Below are 16,277 nucleotides of genomic sequence, written 5' to 3' on the forward strand. Positions count from 1 at the left end.
ATTTTTTGTCTTTTTTTTCTTTCTTTGGGGGAGAAGGAGTGCTGGAATCAAAAAACCAGGACATCATATGCACTGCACCACACAAGCAATCTACAACTGAGCTACATCCCTAGCCCTCCTTTACTTTTATTAAAAATACAGAAGAGTAGAATAAAAAATGTTTTGCCCTGCAATAATAAACTATGGGAAACAACTGGTATTTTGACAATAGGAGTAAGCAATCCCTATATTCCTAGGAGATAAGATTGATGGGACAAACAGGGCAGTACTGGAAATGAAATTAATAAAGAAAAGAAAGGCAATGGGTTGTATGTACATACATAAAGACTTGGAAAATAAACAAACAAGGAGGAGCTGAGCCACAGTAAGAGTACTGATGAAGCTAGTTTAGTCTACACAAGGGGGTGGGAAAGGAATCAACAACAAAAACTGCTTTACTTAGGGCCACAATGTTGAGAAATGGAGCTAGATACGTTAAGAAAGAAGTATATGCACAAGTTTCAGTTTTGGTGCTGAGAATTGAATTCAAGGATTTGAATTATATTAAATAACTAAATAAAGCTATTGCAATAATCTAGACAAAAAAATAGGGGCTTAGAACCTCACAACAGTGACAACAAAAGTAGAAAAACACTAACAATATTGTTCCCCATGGATGAGACCATCAAATAAACAGGCAAGAAAAGCAATCACATAGCTTACATTTTATAGTAAGAAAATAATGTCAAAAGGAATCAGAACAGTAATGCTGAAACACCTGGGGTAAAAACAAACTAGCAGTAGGGCAGTGGTGGCACACAGTTCCAGCACTCAGGAGGCACAGGCAGCCTGGCCTACAGAGCAAGTTCCAGGACAGCCAGGGCTACACAGAGAAACTCTGTCTTAAAAGAAAAAGAGGAAAAAAAAAAAAAAAAAACTAGCTTTTAGGAAGTTATGAAGAAATCTGAATGATCTCTGGCACTTTAATTTTGTTGTTTGGGGTTCTTGACCAGGTCTTATGGAGCATGGAGGTGAGACTTAAATTTCTGATCTTCTTGCTTCCACCTCCCAAGTACTAGGGTTATTAATGTACATAACCACATCTAGCTTGACACAATGGTTGAAATGTCAAAAATAAATCAAGTAGAATCAAATTAGTGAAAAAAATTAGGTTTGGTTATTTTATCAACAGCAAAATTCCTTGTGGAAGAATTAAAAGCCAAATGTAATAGTTTGAAGGATAAATGAACATATTTATAACACTCTAAACTTAGGCTTAAATTCTTCACTAAAGTACTTAAGGTAGTAAAGGACCTATAAAACAATAAAGTATTAAAATCGAGAATTATAAAAATATATTGTTCATTTGTTCATAATATTTTCTTCAGACAGCACCCACCCACCAGAATCAGGGAACTGCTCTTACCCCTGACTCCAACTATGTAGTTCTAGTGGGGGCTGCAATTCATAGAACCCTCCCCACTCCAGCCAGAAGGATGGTGGGTACATGATCCAAGACAGGTAGGTCAGAGTCCTTCTCAGGAATCTTCAAAAGAGCCCCTTTTTCCTGGTAGAAGGGGCTGGGAAGATGAAAGTCAAGAGCTGCCAGCAGTCATGGTTCCATTCTCATGTAGTAGAGAGTCTGTAGTATAAGAGAATGAAATCAACATGCAGAGAAGCAAAGATAAGAAGTGAAGTCCTAATCCCAATGGAAGGAGGAAGAGAAAACAAATATACTAATAATAAGATTAATGTGACCGATGTAGCTAAAGACCAGATTTGATTCTGGGCTGCCTAGTATTGGGGACAAAAGAAAAACAGAAAAAGAAGGAAATTGCCCAAATCCCCAAGGGTGATCGTTTTTCTGATGATATGCAATCAAAGAACTTCTTAGGCAGGGAACTTAATGCATTGTCACCAAAAGGAAACACCAAAAGGAAATAATGTGGACAGTGCCCATGATAAAAATCAGCAAGCAGATTTCAGGTTCTATGATTTATAATGACAAGTAGGTATTTCTCAATCATTAATCTAAAAGAATATGCCAGACAGCTGACAAAGTAGACATATCAACCACTGTTTACTCTTCCACAGAGGTTGCCAATGAAGGGGAAACGATCAATAGTGAACATGTAAAAGTAAAACCAAAGGGGAAGATTCCAAATCATTTGTGAGCTGAGTAGGGACAAATAGAAGTAGAAAGAATTCAAGACAGAACCCATCAGCTACTAACTTCTAAAGGAAGACCTCAAAAAAAACCAGACGTGGAAGCATATGCCTGTAGTATCAGCTCTCAGAAAGCTGAGGCAGGAGGATTTCAAGTTGGAAAACAATTGAAAAAGTAGTGCAGGCAGTTTATTTCACTTAAAACCTATCTTCTGTCTCCCTCGAGTATCAACTGAGTAACAATAGTGAGATACAAAAGCATGACACCACAAATATAAAACAGAGCAAAAAATAGCTCTAAAATTCTAGGCATTACAAAGGAAAAAGAAGTAAAGAAATTCAAAGGTGTAGCTCTGTAGTAGAGTATGTGCTTAGCATGCAGAAGGCACTGGGCTCGACCAGCATCAAAACAAAAAAAACCATAAATAAGATAATTCCAAAATTAATTCACCATGTGTTATATAGTTGGAAAACAGGAGAAACTTTAGATCCTAGTCAAGGCAGGATGAAGGAATTCATGTGTACAGTGATGGGCCATGAACATATGGCAAGTGTTTTCTAGTATGGATGGAAATCAAGAAGAACTAGATATAACTGGAAAAGCAATCAAAACAATTTCATCTCTCCACTACCCACTTCCTGTCCTGAGAAACCCCAATGGTGAATTTTCTGGAGGCAGTAAACCAAAAGAAATCTAGGAAGGTACGAGGAATTGTGGCACATGCCTTCAATACCAGACTAGTAAAACAAGGGCAGCCTAATCTATGTAACAAGTTGGAGGACAGCAAGTACTATAATGTAAGACTCTTGTCTTTGCTGGGCACTGGTGGTGCATGCCTTTAATCCCAGCACTCTGGAGGCAGAGGCAGGCACATCTCTGTGAATGTGAGGCCAGCCTGATCTACAGAGTTCCAGGACAGGCTCCAAAAACACACAAAAGTAAGCCAGTATTAAAGTATTAGAAGTAACCTGGGTAAGAAGAAAATAGTGGCCAGGCATGCTGCACACACCCTTGATCCCAGCACTGGGAGGTAGATATCTGTGAGTTCAAGTTCAGCCTGGTCTACATTGAGTTCCAAGACAACGCTCAGTGATAGAGAATATACCTTACATGGGAAAGGCCCTGAGTTCAATTTCTAGCATTTGAGGAAGTGGGTACTAAATCCTAAGAGAATATCCACAAATAATTAGAAACCAATGGTACATGGCTATAATCTCAGCACTTGGGAGACAGAGGCAAGAAGATGCCATCCAAATTCAATGCCAGTCTGGAACATATAGTGAGTTCCACAAAACCACAGGCTATAGAGTGAGACGAGAAAGAAGGCAGCATGCGCTAAATACGCATGAGGTCCTGGGTTCACTCTCCAGCAACTCATACAAAGGGAAGACCAAAGTGATGGAAAGGAGAGAAAAGGGAAAAGATAGTCATGAAGATTAACCATATAAAACACTTTCTATTTTTTGTTGTTGTTGTTTTTTGTTTTGGGGGTATTTTTTTGTTTTTTGAGACAGGGTCTATGTAGTCCTGGCATTCCTGGAACTCATTATGGAGATCAGACTGGCCTTTAACTGCCTCCTGAGAGACAGAATTAAAGGTATAGGCCACCAGCACAGCAGTGGCTCAGGCCTTTAATCCCAGCACTTGGAAGGCAGAAGCAGGGGGATCTCTGTGAAATCAAGGCCAGCCTGGTCTACAAAGCAAGTTCTAGGAAAACCAAGACAGTTACACAAAAGAAACACTGTCTCAAAGAGGAAAAGAAAAAAAAAAAAAAAAAAGATGACATGAAATAAAATACAAAGTGAAAACTAAAAATAAATCCATCCTCTCAAAAACATGAGTGAAAAGTTTAGGAGGAAACTTTTTTGTTTTTTGTTTTTCTCAAGGCAGGGTTTCTCTGTGTAACAGTCCTGGTTGGACTCACTCTGCAGACCAGGCTGGCCTCAAACTCAGCAATCTGCCTGTCTCTGCCTCTCAAGTGTTGGGATTAAATGTGTGTGCCACCACCACCCAATTTAGACTAAAAAATGATAACTCATTAGATAAGCAATAAGCATAAATATGAAGACAGCTAGCTTCCTTAACATAAGCACACATGAAACAAACAGAGGATATGAAAACAGAATAAAGTCTTATACACCTAAATTACACTCACTAAGAGTGTTGAATTAGTTGACAAAGAAGATAGTACATTTTTTCCCTTTTGAGTTCGGAATCTCACTCTGTAACCCAAGGTACTCACTATGTTAATGCTACCTGAGCATCAATCCACCTGCCTCAGCCTCCAAAGTGCTGAGATTACAAGTGTTAGCCACCTTACTTTTCTTCTAGAAAAGAACATATTCTGAAGTAAAGGTATGTTCCTTCTTAGATGAAAACAGAAGACCAAGCCTAAAGTGAACAGGCTGCCAACTGTGTATTCAAACATACCATAAGACAGACTACAATGAAATCTTACTTCCACCTAAACAGCTATTATCCCAGAATTCAAACACACCAAAGTAAAATAATGAAATGCTTAAATATAAAAACACTAGCTGGGCGGTGGTGGTGCACGTCTTTAATCCCAGCACTCGGGAGACAGAGACAGGCGGATCTCTGAGTTTGAGACCACCCTGTTTACAGAGTTGAGTTCCAGGACAGCCAAGGCTGTTACACAGAGAAACCCTATCTTGGAAAACAAAAACAAAACAAAACAAAAACACTAATAGAGACTTTTTACAGTAACCTTAAACACATGTACACCAAGTAACTTCAAAATAAAGACAAATAGGCTGGGACTGTAGTTTAAGAGTATGATTGTGAGGACCTGGGTTCAATCCACAAGAGAAAAGGAATGAATAAAGTACAGCATCATTGTGTCTATAGTCACAGCTACTTAGGAGGATCAAGGGCCTAAAGCTCAAGTCCAGCATAGGTAGGGCTGCAGCTTGCGCTTACTGGTTAAGGGTTTGCTTAGTATGCCCAAGATCTTGGGTTTATTCACCAGCATCCTTCAATCTAATACATAGGCTACTATTCCTGTAAAATAATACAAATCACAGATGTATACATAGGATAATGTAACTACTAAAACATGGATGGCCTAAAAGAGAGTTAATAAAAATTAATTTGTGAAGAATAAAATAAAATCAACTTAATCTTTTAATTTCTTTTATTTCTTTTCTTTTCTGAGAGTGCTTCAAACAGCATCTCAATAACCGAGTGCAGAAAATAAACTTGCATATTATTAATCTGTTGGGGCTGGAAATGGAGAGATGGATTACTGACGTACTGGTCTTAGAGGACCAGAATGAGTCTGGTGCTCAGCATCCACATCAGGCTCAAACTTTTAGCTACAGGAGATCCAATGTCCAATTCCACAGAGGCCACAACACATATATAATACTAAACAAAACTTAAATTATAAAACTGGTATAGATGCAGGCCTATAATCCCAGCACTTGGGAGTGAGACAGGAGGTTTAGAAAGACAAGGTGATCCTCAGCTATACAATGAGTTTTCAGTCAGCCTGGGCTATGTGAGACCTTGTTTCAACAACAGAAATGATCTTTTTCCCTTAGGTAGCTGGAGAGATGGCTTAGACATCAATGGGAACAGTACTGGTTAAGAACACATATCGCTCTTGCAAAGGACCCTCAGGTTCAGTTCCTATGTAAAATCAAGCACCTTAAGCTGGTCTCAAACCCATGGCAACACTCCTGCCTCAGCCTCCCAAGAGCTGGCATAAGCCACCACATTTGACTTTTATCTCTCTCCCCTTTTTTGAGACAACAGCCCAAGCTACCCTCCAACTCAAAATCCTCCCCCTACCTCTAGGATGCTGGGATTACAGGCATGTTTCACCATTATAAAAACACCAGGACATTTTTTTAATTTACATTTATTTGGTTTTATTTTTTGTTGTGTTTTGTTGGAAGTCATGACTTGGAGTATGAGTGGAGGTCAGAGCACAACTTGTGACATTAGTTCTCTCCTTCCCACATGTATGTTCCCAGGATCAAACTTAGGTTGTCAGTCTTAGTGGCAAGTTCTCTTACCCACTCAGCCATCTCACTAGTCCTATACTTATTTTTCACTTGTTATCTTTCTTCTATTACTATTACTCTGGGAAATTTTTGCTTTTTCCTGGGGATTAAGCATAGGCCCTTAGTCTTATGAACCACACATTCTATACTTTGAGCTACACTACCTGCCTGTTATTAATGATGGTAAACCATTCTAGAGTAATTGATAGTGACTCCACCGAGTCACATATTACTCTTCTTTTAAGATGCTCCCAGTGGGGCCAGGCATTGGTGGTGCTCACCTTTAATCCCAGCACTCAGGAGGCAGAGGCAGGAGGATCTCTGTGAGTTCGAGATAAGCCTGGTCTACAAGAGCTAGTTCCAAGACAGTCTCCAAAGCCAGAGAAACCCTGTCTCGGGAAAGAAAAAAAAAAAAAAAAAAACGGAACATGAGCTTCAGAGTGAGATTTTAGGTTCTTAGGATAGTAAGTACAGGATGGACAGACAACTCAGTGTATAAAAAAAACTTGCTAAGCCAGGCAGTGACGGCGCAAGCCTTTAACCCCATGCCTTTGGGAGGCAAAGGCAGGTGGATCTATGTGAGTTCGAGGACAGCCTAATCTATAGAGCAAGTGCCAGAACAGGCTCCAAAGCTACAGAGAGAAATCTTGCTCTCAAAAAAAAAAAAAAAAAAAAACAAACAAACTTACCACCAGTACCACACATCAGCCCTGATCACCACCTGAGTTCAGATGCCCCAAATCCATGTAAAAGGCAGACTTAGCAGTGCAAGCACCTATAAGCCCAGAAAGCCTCTAGAGATAAGAGATAGAGCTGGGACATCTACTCACAGGTAGGCTAGCTTGCTTACTCAGTGAAAAGAGGTGGTCTCTCCCTCTCTTTTAACTTTTATCTTCACATTTTTGAGACAAGTTCTATGTAGTCCTGACTATCCTACAATTTCTTGTATTGACCAGGCTGGCCATACAGAGATCCATCCCCCTGCCTGCCTTTTTTTTTTTTTTTTTAGTAACATTTTTTAGGTTTATTTATTTGTATTTTATGTATGAATGCTCTGCGTGTATGCCTGCAGGCCAGAAGGAGGGTATCAGATCCCACTATAGATGGTTGTGAGCCACCATGTGGTTGCTGGGAATTGAACTCAGAGCTTCTGGAAGAGCAGCCAGTGCTCTTAACCTCTGAGCCATCTCTCCAGCCCCTGCCTGCCTCTTGAATGCTGGGATTAAAAGGCATGTGCCACCATGCTCCACTAGGAACATCTTAAAGAAGTTGAAAGGTGAGAAATGATATCCAACAGCTGTTCTCTAACCACTCTCCTACACATGCACGCAGGCACACACCTATATTTTTTAAGCCTTAAGCTAGATATGGCAGCCCTCACCAATCTCAGCTTTCAAGAGGTTGAGACAAGAGATTAATAGTTTCAGACAAGCCAGCCTGGGCTCCATAGTAAGTTTAAGACTATCTCAGAAAGAGTGGGAGGGACAGAAAGGTGAAAAATAGTCATCTTTCTCCACAGGAGGCAATATAAGGTAGAAAACAGCTTAATGTCTGCCTGGATTGCAGTTGTACATATGTATTTCCTACAGTTTTTTTTTTTTTGGGGGGGGGGTTTCAAGACAGGGTTTCTCTGTGTAGCTTTGGAGCCTGTCCTGGAACTTTGGAGCCTGCAGACCAGGCTGCCCTCAAACTCACAGAGATCTGCCTGCCTCTGCCTCACAAGTACTAGGATCAAAGACGTGTGCCACCAACACCTGGCTCCCTACATCTTTCTAATCCATAAAATGAGAACTACTTCAGGAATTTGACAATTAAATGAAGTAACTGGTGTAAAACATTTGGTACAGTATCTGGTACATAGTTAACTACTAATTGATAAGCAGCAGAGACAATTTTCACAAAGATAAAGGAAGAAGGTCCTACAGAAGAGATAACAGGACTAGTTCAAGTTCCCATCCACATAAGGTTCTTGGTCCCTGTATCCCTACAATAAAAAATGCTCTTCTACTTCATACATACAAGCTTAGTATGGACTTCTGCCATAATGTTACTACAGGAATTTAGGAGACTATGCCTGTTTTTTAATGGTTTCCCACATCCCACCAATTTAAATAAACTGAAATAAAACATGCTCCCAATATAACTACCATATTTATTTACCTTGACATTTTGAACACTCCCACAAAATAAACGGATTAAAAACAAACAACTAAGCTGGGCATCGGTGGAGCATGCCTTTAATCCCAGCACTCGGGAGGCAGAGGCAGGCGGATCTGTGAGTTCGAGGCCAGCCTGGTCTACAGAGGGATTGCCAGGATAGGCTCCAAAGCCACAGTGAAACCCTGTCCCAGAAAAAAGCAAACAAACAAACAAAAAAACAACTGGTATTGGAGACACTCCACCACATCCCAACCAGTACTTTTCTTCTTAACTGTATTTAACACTCCTGCCTTGTCCTCCTCACTTGACTATTAGTGTTTATTGATAACTATCTATGGTACTGAAAGCTAATTCCATTTGCTTAAAGAATGCCGGAAACAACATCCTACATAGAGAAAAAGTCAACAAGTAGATTTTCCATATTTCAAGTCTTAAACACAAACACACATACACACACATACTTATATTTTTTCTCTTTTTCTTTTTTTTTCTTTTTCTTTTAAGACAGGGTCTCATGAAGCCCAAGTTAGTCTCAAACTAGAATTCAACAGCCAAGGAAGACTGTTCTACTTTTGCTATGTGCCTAAGAAAAGAAGTTGAAATGTCTCTTTTCTAATCTCAGGTCAAACCTCCCTCATTTCCCAAGAGGTCAAGTGCTCACATAACAGTCCCCAGTTAGTAAAAACAAAAACAAAACAAAACAAAACAAAAAATCCTCTGCTGCCTTGTCAAAACTGTTAAGATCTGAAAACAGAAGAGTACTGAAAATTAAACTACACACCACAGATACAGTAAAATGACAGTAACTAAGGCCCTGAGTAACTAAGTTCCCCGCCCCAACACACAACTTATTAAGCAACCCGGCTCTAGTAGAGACCCTGGGTAGAGTGCTGAAGACCCAGTGCAGAGTTATAGTATTTACCTCATATGTAAACATGTAAGAAGGCTTGAGTTTAATCCTCAGCTCCTTAATATAATTTTTATCTCTAGTTTTTAAAGTACCCTCTCTCTCTCTCTCTCTCTCTCTCTCTCTCTCTCTCTCTCTCACACACACACACACACACACACACACACACACACACACACACACACAGACTTAATTTTTCGTATTTTACAAAATCAGTTTAAAGTAAGTCAATATTTAATATTTGGCATCCAAATCTGAACTACTCAAGTTTGTTTGTTTGTTTAGTATTTTTGATAAACAATCCTTACCACTCTGGCTGCTCTCTCCTGGGATTCACATTTCCTGCAAAACCATGGTCCAGTAGGTACTTGAACAATGCCATAGCAAGCTGTGGGGGAAACAAAAATGTTTGAATTTGAAAACAAAATATTTGCGGGGCATTGGTGGCGCATGCCTTTAATCCCAGCACTCGGGAGGCAGAGGCAGGCGGATCTCTGTGAGTTCGAGGCCACCTGGTCTCCAGAGCGAGTGCCAGGATAGGCTCCAAAGCTACACAGAGAAACCCTGTCTCGAAAAACCAAAAAAAAAAAAAAATTTATATTTGAAAATTAAGGAAAAACAATCTTTATGAACCATACCAACTACTCCCACACTATTCAACTGGCTTTATAATTTCACACAGTGTTTAATGTATATTTAATTAAAAAGTAAAATTAAAACATAATAAAATTTTAAAATTCAACCTTCTGAGTTATTTCCACTGAAATCCAAAAAGTGTTTGTTTAGTATCATAGTACATAAATATAATCACAAAACTCTAGAGGCTAAAGCAAAATGACTACATTTCAAGTCACTCTGAACTGCATAAACTATTTCTCTTTTTTTTGTGTAGTTTTTCGAGACAGGGTTTCTCTGCAGTTTTGGAGGCTGTCAATCAGTAGACCAGGCAGGTCTTAAACTCACAGAGATCCATCTGCCTCTGCCTTCCAAATGCTGGGATTAAAGGTGTGTGCCACCACTACCGGGCTAGAAACTATTTTCAAATAAGTCAAAATGCTACAAAATGTTTTTTTTTAGTTGCATGTTGGGGTTATTTTTTAAAGTGGTTACATAAACTTAACACAAGTTATGTACAGAATAAATCAGAAATTCATTGATTCCTTGCCCTACAGTTTAAGTGTTTCCTATTGCTTTGAGATAGGATTTCACTGACTATAAAGACTAAGACAAGCAACAGATAGAAAACAAAATATACTAAAGTGAAATACTTTTGTGGGTTGCCAGAGCTGCAGCTTAGCTAGTAGACTATAGCATACACAGCATGCATGAAGCCCTTAGGTTCATCTCAGGTACCACATAAAGCCAGGCTTGGATGATCAAGCCTGTAATGCCAGCACTCAGGACACATAGGTCAACTGCTACTACCTAGCAAATCCAAAGCCAGCCCAGGCTACTCAATACTAAAGTGACAGTTTTGGCAGAGCACTTTCACAGAAACATTGAAGGACCTGAGTCTAATCCCCAGTACTTAAAGAAAATAATGTGAAATATCCAAAGCAAGGCAAATTAATAGACAAAGTTGTGGTTACCTAGGTATTTGAGAATCAGGTAAAAACTGAAAGTGACTTCTAATGGGTCCAAGAATTTTATTAGGGTGATGAAAAGGATCTAAGACAAACTGTTGTAGTGATTGTAGAACTCTATGAATATACCAAAATTCATTGGATTATACATACTCCAAACAGGTGAACTGCATAGTATATAACTGTATCTCAATACAACTATCACAAAAAAAAAATATATAATTTGCATACCCCCCACAAGTATCCTCAGTATACCTAATTCACAGCCTCATTTTTCAAAAATATTTTTATATTACATTTTATTTATTATATGAGTTTCAAATACACAATATGTGTATGTCACCTTCCAGGAATTTGTTCTCTCCTTCCACTATATGGGTCCAACAACTGATTTCAAGGCTTGGCAACACGTGCCTTAACTAGATCATCTCACTGGCCTAGCCTCCTTATTTATAAGGGGGTGGGGTTTTTCCTTGTTTTGTCTTAAACTGGGCATGGTGGCACACAATTGTAATTCCAGCACTCAGGAAGTTGAAACAGGAGGACCCTCAAGTACAGGCCAGACTGGGTTACATAATGAGATTCTGTCTATAAAATCCAAAGGATGGGGCTACTAGAGAAGCTCAAAGGTTAAAAAAAAAAAAAAAAACTTGTATAGCATGAAGAAAGTCTTGAGCCTGACCCTTAGCATAAGAGGAAAAGGAGGGAAAAGTTTGGTTTGTTGTTTTGTTTAGCAACTTAAATGTTTTTAACATTTATTTATTCTATGTTTGTTGTGGGGGAGACAGTGTGCCAGGGTGAGCAGTAGAGATCAGAAGACAAGCAGTTGGTTCTCTCATGAGTCTCAGAGATCACACTGGTCAGGCTTGGTAGCAAGTGCTTTTTACCCATTGAGCCATCCCTCTAGCTGAAAAAGTTGGTTTAATGTTCATACTTAATTTATTAAGTTTTTTTTTTGGGGGGGAGGGGGGTTCAAGACAGGGTTTCTGTGTAGCTTTGTAGACCAGGCTGGCCTCAAACTCAGACATCTGCCTGCCTCTGCCTCCTGAGCACTGGGGTAAAGGCATGTGCCACCACTGCCTGGTTAAGATTTTAAAATTTTTTGAGAATTTATAAACACATTCAACTTCCATTCTACTCAGCAGAAAATGTCTTAAAATATTGGGAAACAATAAAATAAACACAACTTTTTTAAATACCAAAAGCTAAATTTCTTATTTTTGAGACAAAAGTGTCACATAGGACAGACCTCAAATTTGCTACACAACCCCTAGGTTGGACTTGAGGTTTTCACCCTACCAAGTACAGGGATTACAGGCACATGCCTTCATGCCAGGTTTATTCCACACTAGAGTTTAAACCCAAGGCCCTATGAACAACACCTTACTTCAATTGAACTATATGCTAGTGAGTGTTAGATTCTAGGCTATCCTCAAACTCAAGGATCCTCTTGCCTCCTGCCTGAACCTCCCAAGAATTGTGATTACAGGCATAAACCACCATGCATTGGCTAATCTCTTTTAAACCTGTGTACAGCATCAGTGATTGGGTGGTGATAGCACACATCTGTAATCCCAACACCTGGGAGGTAGAAGTCAAAGGACTGGGAGTTCAAGACCTTGTCTCATCAGCATGCCAATTTTGAGGCCAGTATGGGCTATATGAGATCCTGTATCAAAAAAGAAAGAAAAAGAAACAGCATAGAGTCCAAACACACTTTTATTGGAAGCACCTCTAGAAGGGAAAAGTTAAGATTTAGATGTACATTTCTGTATTGACAAGCAGAGATTACATAACAAAAATAATTCATCATCCAATTCATGAGATATGCCCTGCCCCAGACAGAAAAGCAGAGGGGAAAAGGTATTGGGAAAATATATTTGAGCAAAGTATAACAAGATACAAGAATGCCATAACAACCATTATTTTTTTATCCCAACTAAAGACTAACATACACACAAATGCCAATGAAAACAGAAATTATATAGGTCTGACATGAATTTTCACTACTTTTTGTACTTGATGTCTGTCAAAAGACTAAGACTTAGTATTAAGGACAATATGAAACTTTCTCTTTTAAAAGAAACCAATTAAGTTTCTTTTAAAGTTAAGTTGCTCTCTAAATATCATTACTTGTCTAAATGTGCCCCTCCCAGATAATACTTTATTATTTAAAAGAATTCAGTTTGTACCAGGAATGGTGGTGCACACCTTTAATCCCAGCACTTAGGAGGCAGAGGCAAGTGGATCTCTTGAGTTTCAGGACAGTCTGATCTCTTTTCAAAACAGCCAGTGCTGTTACACAGAGAATAAATACGTCCAGGGCGGGAGTAGAGGGAATGCACTTTAGGGTAGGGATTGGCTCAACCAGCCTTTGCTTGCCTATCATAAGTGAAGCACTGGGTAATCCAGGAGTAGTACAATACAAGCATTGAAATCCTAGCACTCCGGAGGCAGAGGCAGAGGCAGGCAGATCTCTGTGAGTTTCAAGGCCAGCCTGGTCTCCAGAGCAAGTGCCAGGATAGGCTCCAAAACTACACACAGAGAAACGCTGTCTCGAAAAAAAAAAGAAAGAAACCCTAGCACAGGGAAGGCAAAAGCTTAAGGATGGGGAATTACAGGTCAGCCTGGGCTACTGGAGACTCCTCCAACGACCCGGGCAAGATGGCACAGGTCTTTAATCCCAGCACCCTAGAAGCAGAAGCCTTGAGGCAAACCGGGGCTACACAGTTAATTGAATTCCAGATCAGCAAAAGCCGATGAGACTATCTCAAAAACAGTAAAATAAAATAAAATTTCACGTGGGCATCTTATGTTCCAATCTCCCTCTCTCCCTTTTGGTAAGACACCTCCCATTACATACATTATATAGCAACTCCTTTAGGCTCACACCTATCATTTCAGTACTTGACAGCTAATGCAGGAGGGATGCTGAATGTCTAGGTCCTACTTGGGCTACACTGTAAGACCCTATCTAAGAACACAAAAACTTTCACCACTTGAGTACTAGTGTTTCTCTGTGGGGGGGAGGGGAGATCGAAACCATTCTAATGATAACACCCCAAAATAAACTAAGAATCTCCAAGTCTTTTCTCTGGAGCCATACAGGCTGTGCTGTAGCCACTGACCAGCTAGCTATTTTCACCAGGTCAGCTCAGCTCAGCCCAGACACTCACTCACTCCCTCATCAGTGCCTTCCACCGTCTTCACAGAAGCACCCAGTGGCAGGCAGCAGGATCTCTGCCAAAGAGCTTGGGGTGCAGCAGGGCCCACCTTCCCTCTCTCCCTCAACTGAAGAGGCAGGTTGCCCCAGATCACAGGAAGTCTCCTGACACACTGCGGCAACGGGAGCTGGTAGGGGAGGGGGCAGAAAGCCAACGGTTCCCAAAGGCACCACACAGTCACGGGGACTCCAACGCGGGTCGCACGCTCCTACCCTCCCCAGGCGCAGACCCGGCCCGACGCAGGCAGCGAGCCACCAAATGACACTTGAGAGAGTGAGCGCGGAATCACATGACAGCCCGGGCCACACGCACTTTCTCCCACAGGCCGAGGCACGGCCCGCGCCCGCGGCGACCACGCCGGGCTCCCGCGGCCTGCGCGCAGGGCGGGGCGGGTCGGCGGGCGGGCGAGCGGGCGGGCGGGCCGGGGGAGGGGCGGCGGTGGCAGTTGCCGCCGAGGGGGAGGGCAGTGACGGTTGGGAGCAGGCCGGTTCGGCCCGGCAGGCGGTTGGGTGTTTACCTTGATGCACCGCGACGCTGCAGCCGTGCCCGTCGCAATAAACCAGGGGGTTCTCGGCCCAGCCTCTCTCGTCTGAGCAAACGCAACAGCCTCCAATCATTTCCTTCATACTATGGGAGACCTCGTCCTCCAGTGACACGGGCCGGTCGCTAGAGACCATCTAAGAGGGAGTTGGGGGGACCATTAACAAACACAAGCAAGCCAGCTAGAGCTCACCCCCCTAAGCAGCCCCCCCGCCCGCCCGCCCGCCCGCCAGCCGGCCGGCCCCGTCCCCGCCGCCCCGCTCGGCCGCTCGCTCACTCGGGCTTTGCCGCTCAGTCACTCACGTTCCGCACAGGAGTCAGGAGCCATGTCCTTGCTGACTCCCCCCACCTCCCCGCCACTGCCTCCTCCTCCTCCTCCTCCTCGGCGTCCTCCCTCCCCACCTCCACCCGGCCGCTAACGCCGCCGCCCGAGGAGGGCACACATAATCAAGCAGGCCTCCGCACAGGCGCACTGGGGGGGCTCCCGCTGGGCCCGGGGCGGCGAGGGAGGGGAAGGGGCTGCGCTTCCTCCTCCGAGCGTCACCCGGCGTGCGCGTCGGCCCGCCCCGCGGCCGGCGTGAGGGAGGCGGCCCGGAGAGGCGAGGCCTGCGTGCGCGCCGCCGCGTCCCCTGGCCCCAGCCTACCTCCAGGCTTTCCCCTCCCCCGCACCGCTCGGCGGCGACGCCGAGGTGTGCGGAGGTGGGGGACGAGCGGAGCCGGCTGCTCGGCGCGGCCGGAGTGAGTCTACCGGAGGGCGCGCGGGCGGGCGGGCCTGGACGTTGGGCCGCCGCCGCCGCCGCCTCGCGGGCCCGGGCGCGCGTGGGTGAGGAAGAGGCCGCGGGCGGGGTCCACAGTCGCTGAGGGGCGTCCCCGGGGCGTCTCGTGGCACTGGGAACCTACCTGAAGGCCTGTGCCTCGAGAACTGGCCCGCGGGTAACAATGGTTGGGAGAGGGTGCCAGCTTCCATGAAGGGTGTAATGAAGCATGGCTTCCTGCAGTTGGCCGCTCTAACTTCCCAGTGCTGTCGCCGCTTCACCTCCCATTAAATTCACGTCCTGGATTCTTCCCAAAGTTCACCCAGTGGAAGTGTTACCATATCTACCGCCCACTTACGCACCACCTTGGCCCCCGTGACAAATGAAAGTGCACCAGACAGGTCAAAAGCTGGTGTTTGGGTTATACTCTGAGCGGAAGTCCAAAGACTACATTAGTGCTTGGTAGGTATACAAATGATAGGAGGCATTAGCAACCTAATGGAGTGATCTAGAAAATGCAGCTATAGGACGAAGGAACACACCTTCTAGCCTGCCACCAAAGGATAACACACCAGTGTGGTGCCCAGTTTTGATTGAGGATTCCTCTGATCTAGCTCGTTTCTCCAAATTTACCTTTGTAAATGTGATGTCATTTAAGTGGGAGAAATAATGGAAGCTGTCTCATGCACAACTAGAGAATAGATTAGACCAATGTGAGCAGATTAATTAGCTGGATACTGAGTGGTTTTTAGCAAAAAACAAAACAAAACAAAAAAAAACTGCTGTCTCCCTCTTCACTTCTCTATACCCAATACTGATATTAAAAAGTGTTCAGTCATGAAAGTTTAGCATGAAATGGGAATTATGGGTAGATTGTTTAAATGACTTGGTCAATTACTTGGAGGTACAAAGGGGCTTACTAGGAAATAACAAT

At 42.8% G+C, this 16,277-nt stretch overlaps 1 protein-coding gene across 19 annotated transcripts in view; it reads right to left on the reverse strand.

Annotated features, from left to right (window-relative positions):
- Mllt10 (MLLT10 histone lysine methyltransferase DOT1L cofactor) overlaps nucleotides 1–15,648 on the reverse strand; it is a 141,438-nt gene extending 125,790 nt beyond the window's left edge. For 8 of the 19 annotated variants that reach the window (XM_027405291.2, XM_027405290.2, XM_027405289.2 and 5 more), the window contains exons 1-3: nucleotides 14,866–15,004; nucleotides 14,566–14,725; nucleotides 9,550–9,629 (exon numbers count right to left, since the gene is read on the reverse strand). In XM_027405291.2, coding sequence (XP_027261092.1) covers nucleotides 9,550–9,629; nucleotides 14,566–14,725 — 240 coding nt within the window. In that variant the 5' untranslated portion in view covers nucleotides 14,866–15,004. Of the gene's footprint in view, nucleotides 1–1,405; nucleotides 1,582–9,549; nucleotides 9,631–14,565; nucleotides 14,726–14,865; nucleotides 15,132–15,488 lie in introns of those variants that run through there. The other 11 variants (XM_027405295.2, XM_027405292.2, XM_027405297.2 and 8 more) reach the window with 8 other exon arrangements.
- Between the last annotated feature and the right edge of the window lie 629 nt (nucleotides 15,649–16,277).

Source organism: Cricetulus griseus, chromosome 3 (genome assembly GCF_003668045.3).
Source record: "Cricetulus griseus strain 17A/GY chromosome 3, alternate assembly CriGri-PICRH-1.0, whole genome shotgun sequence".
NCBI classification, from domain to species: domain Eukaryota; kingdom Metazoa; phylum Chordata; class Mammalia; order Rodentia; family Cricetidae; genus Cricetulus; species Cricetulus griseus.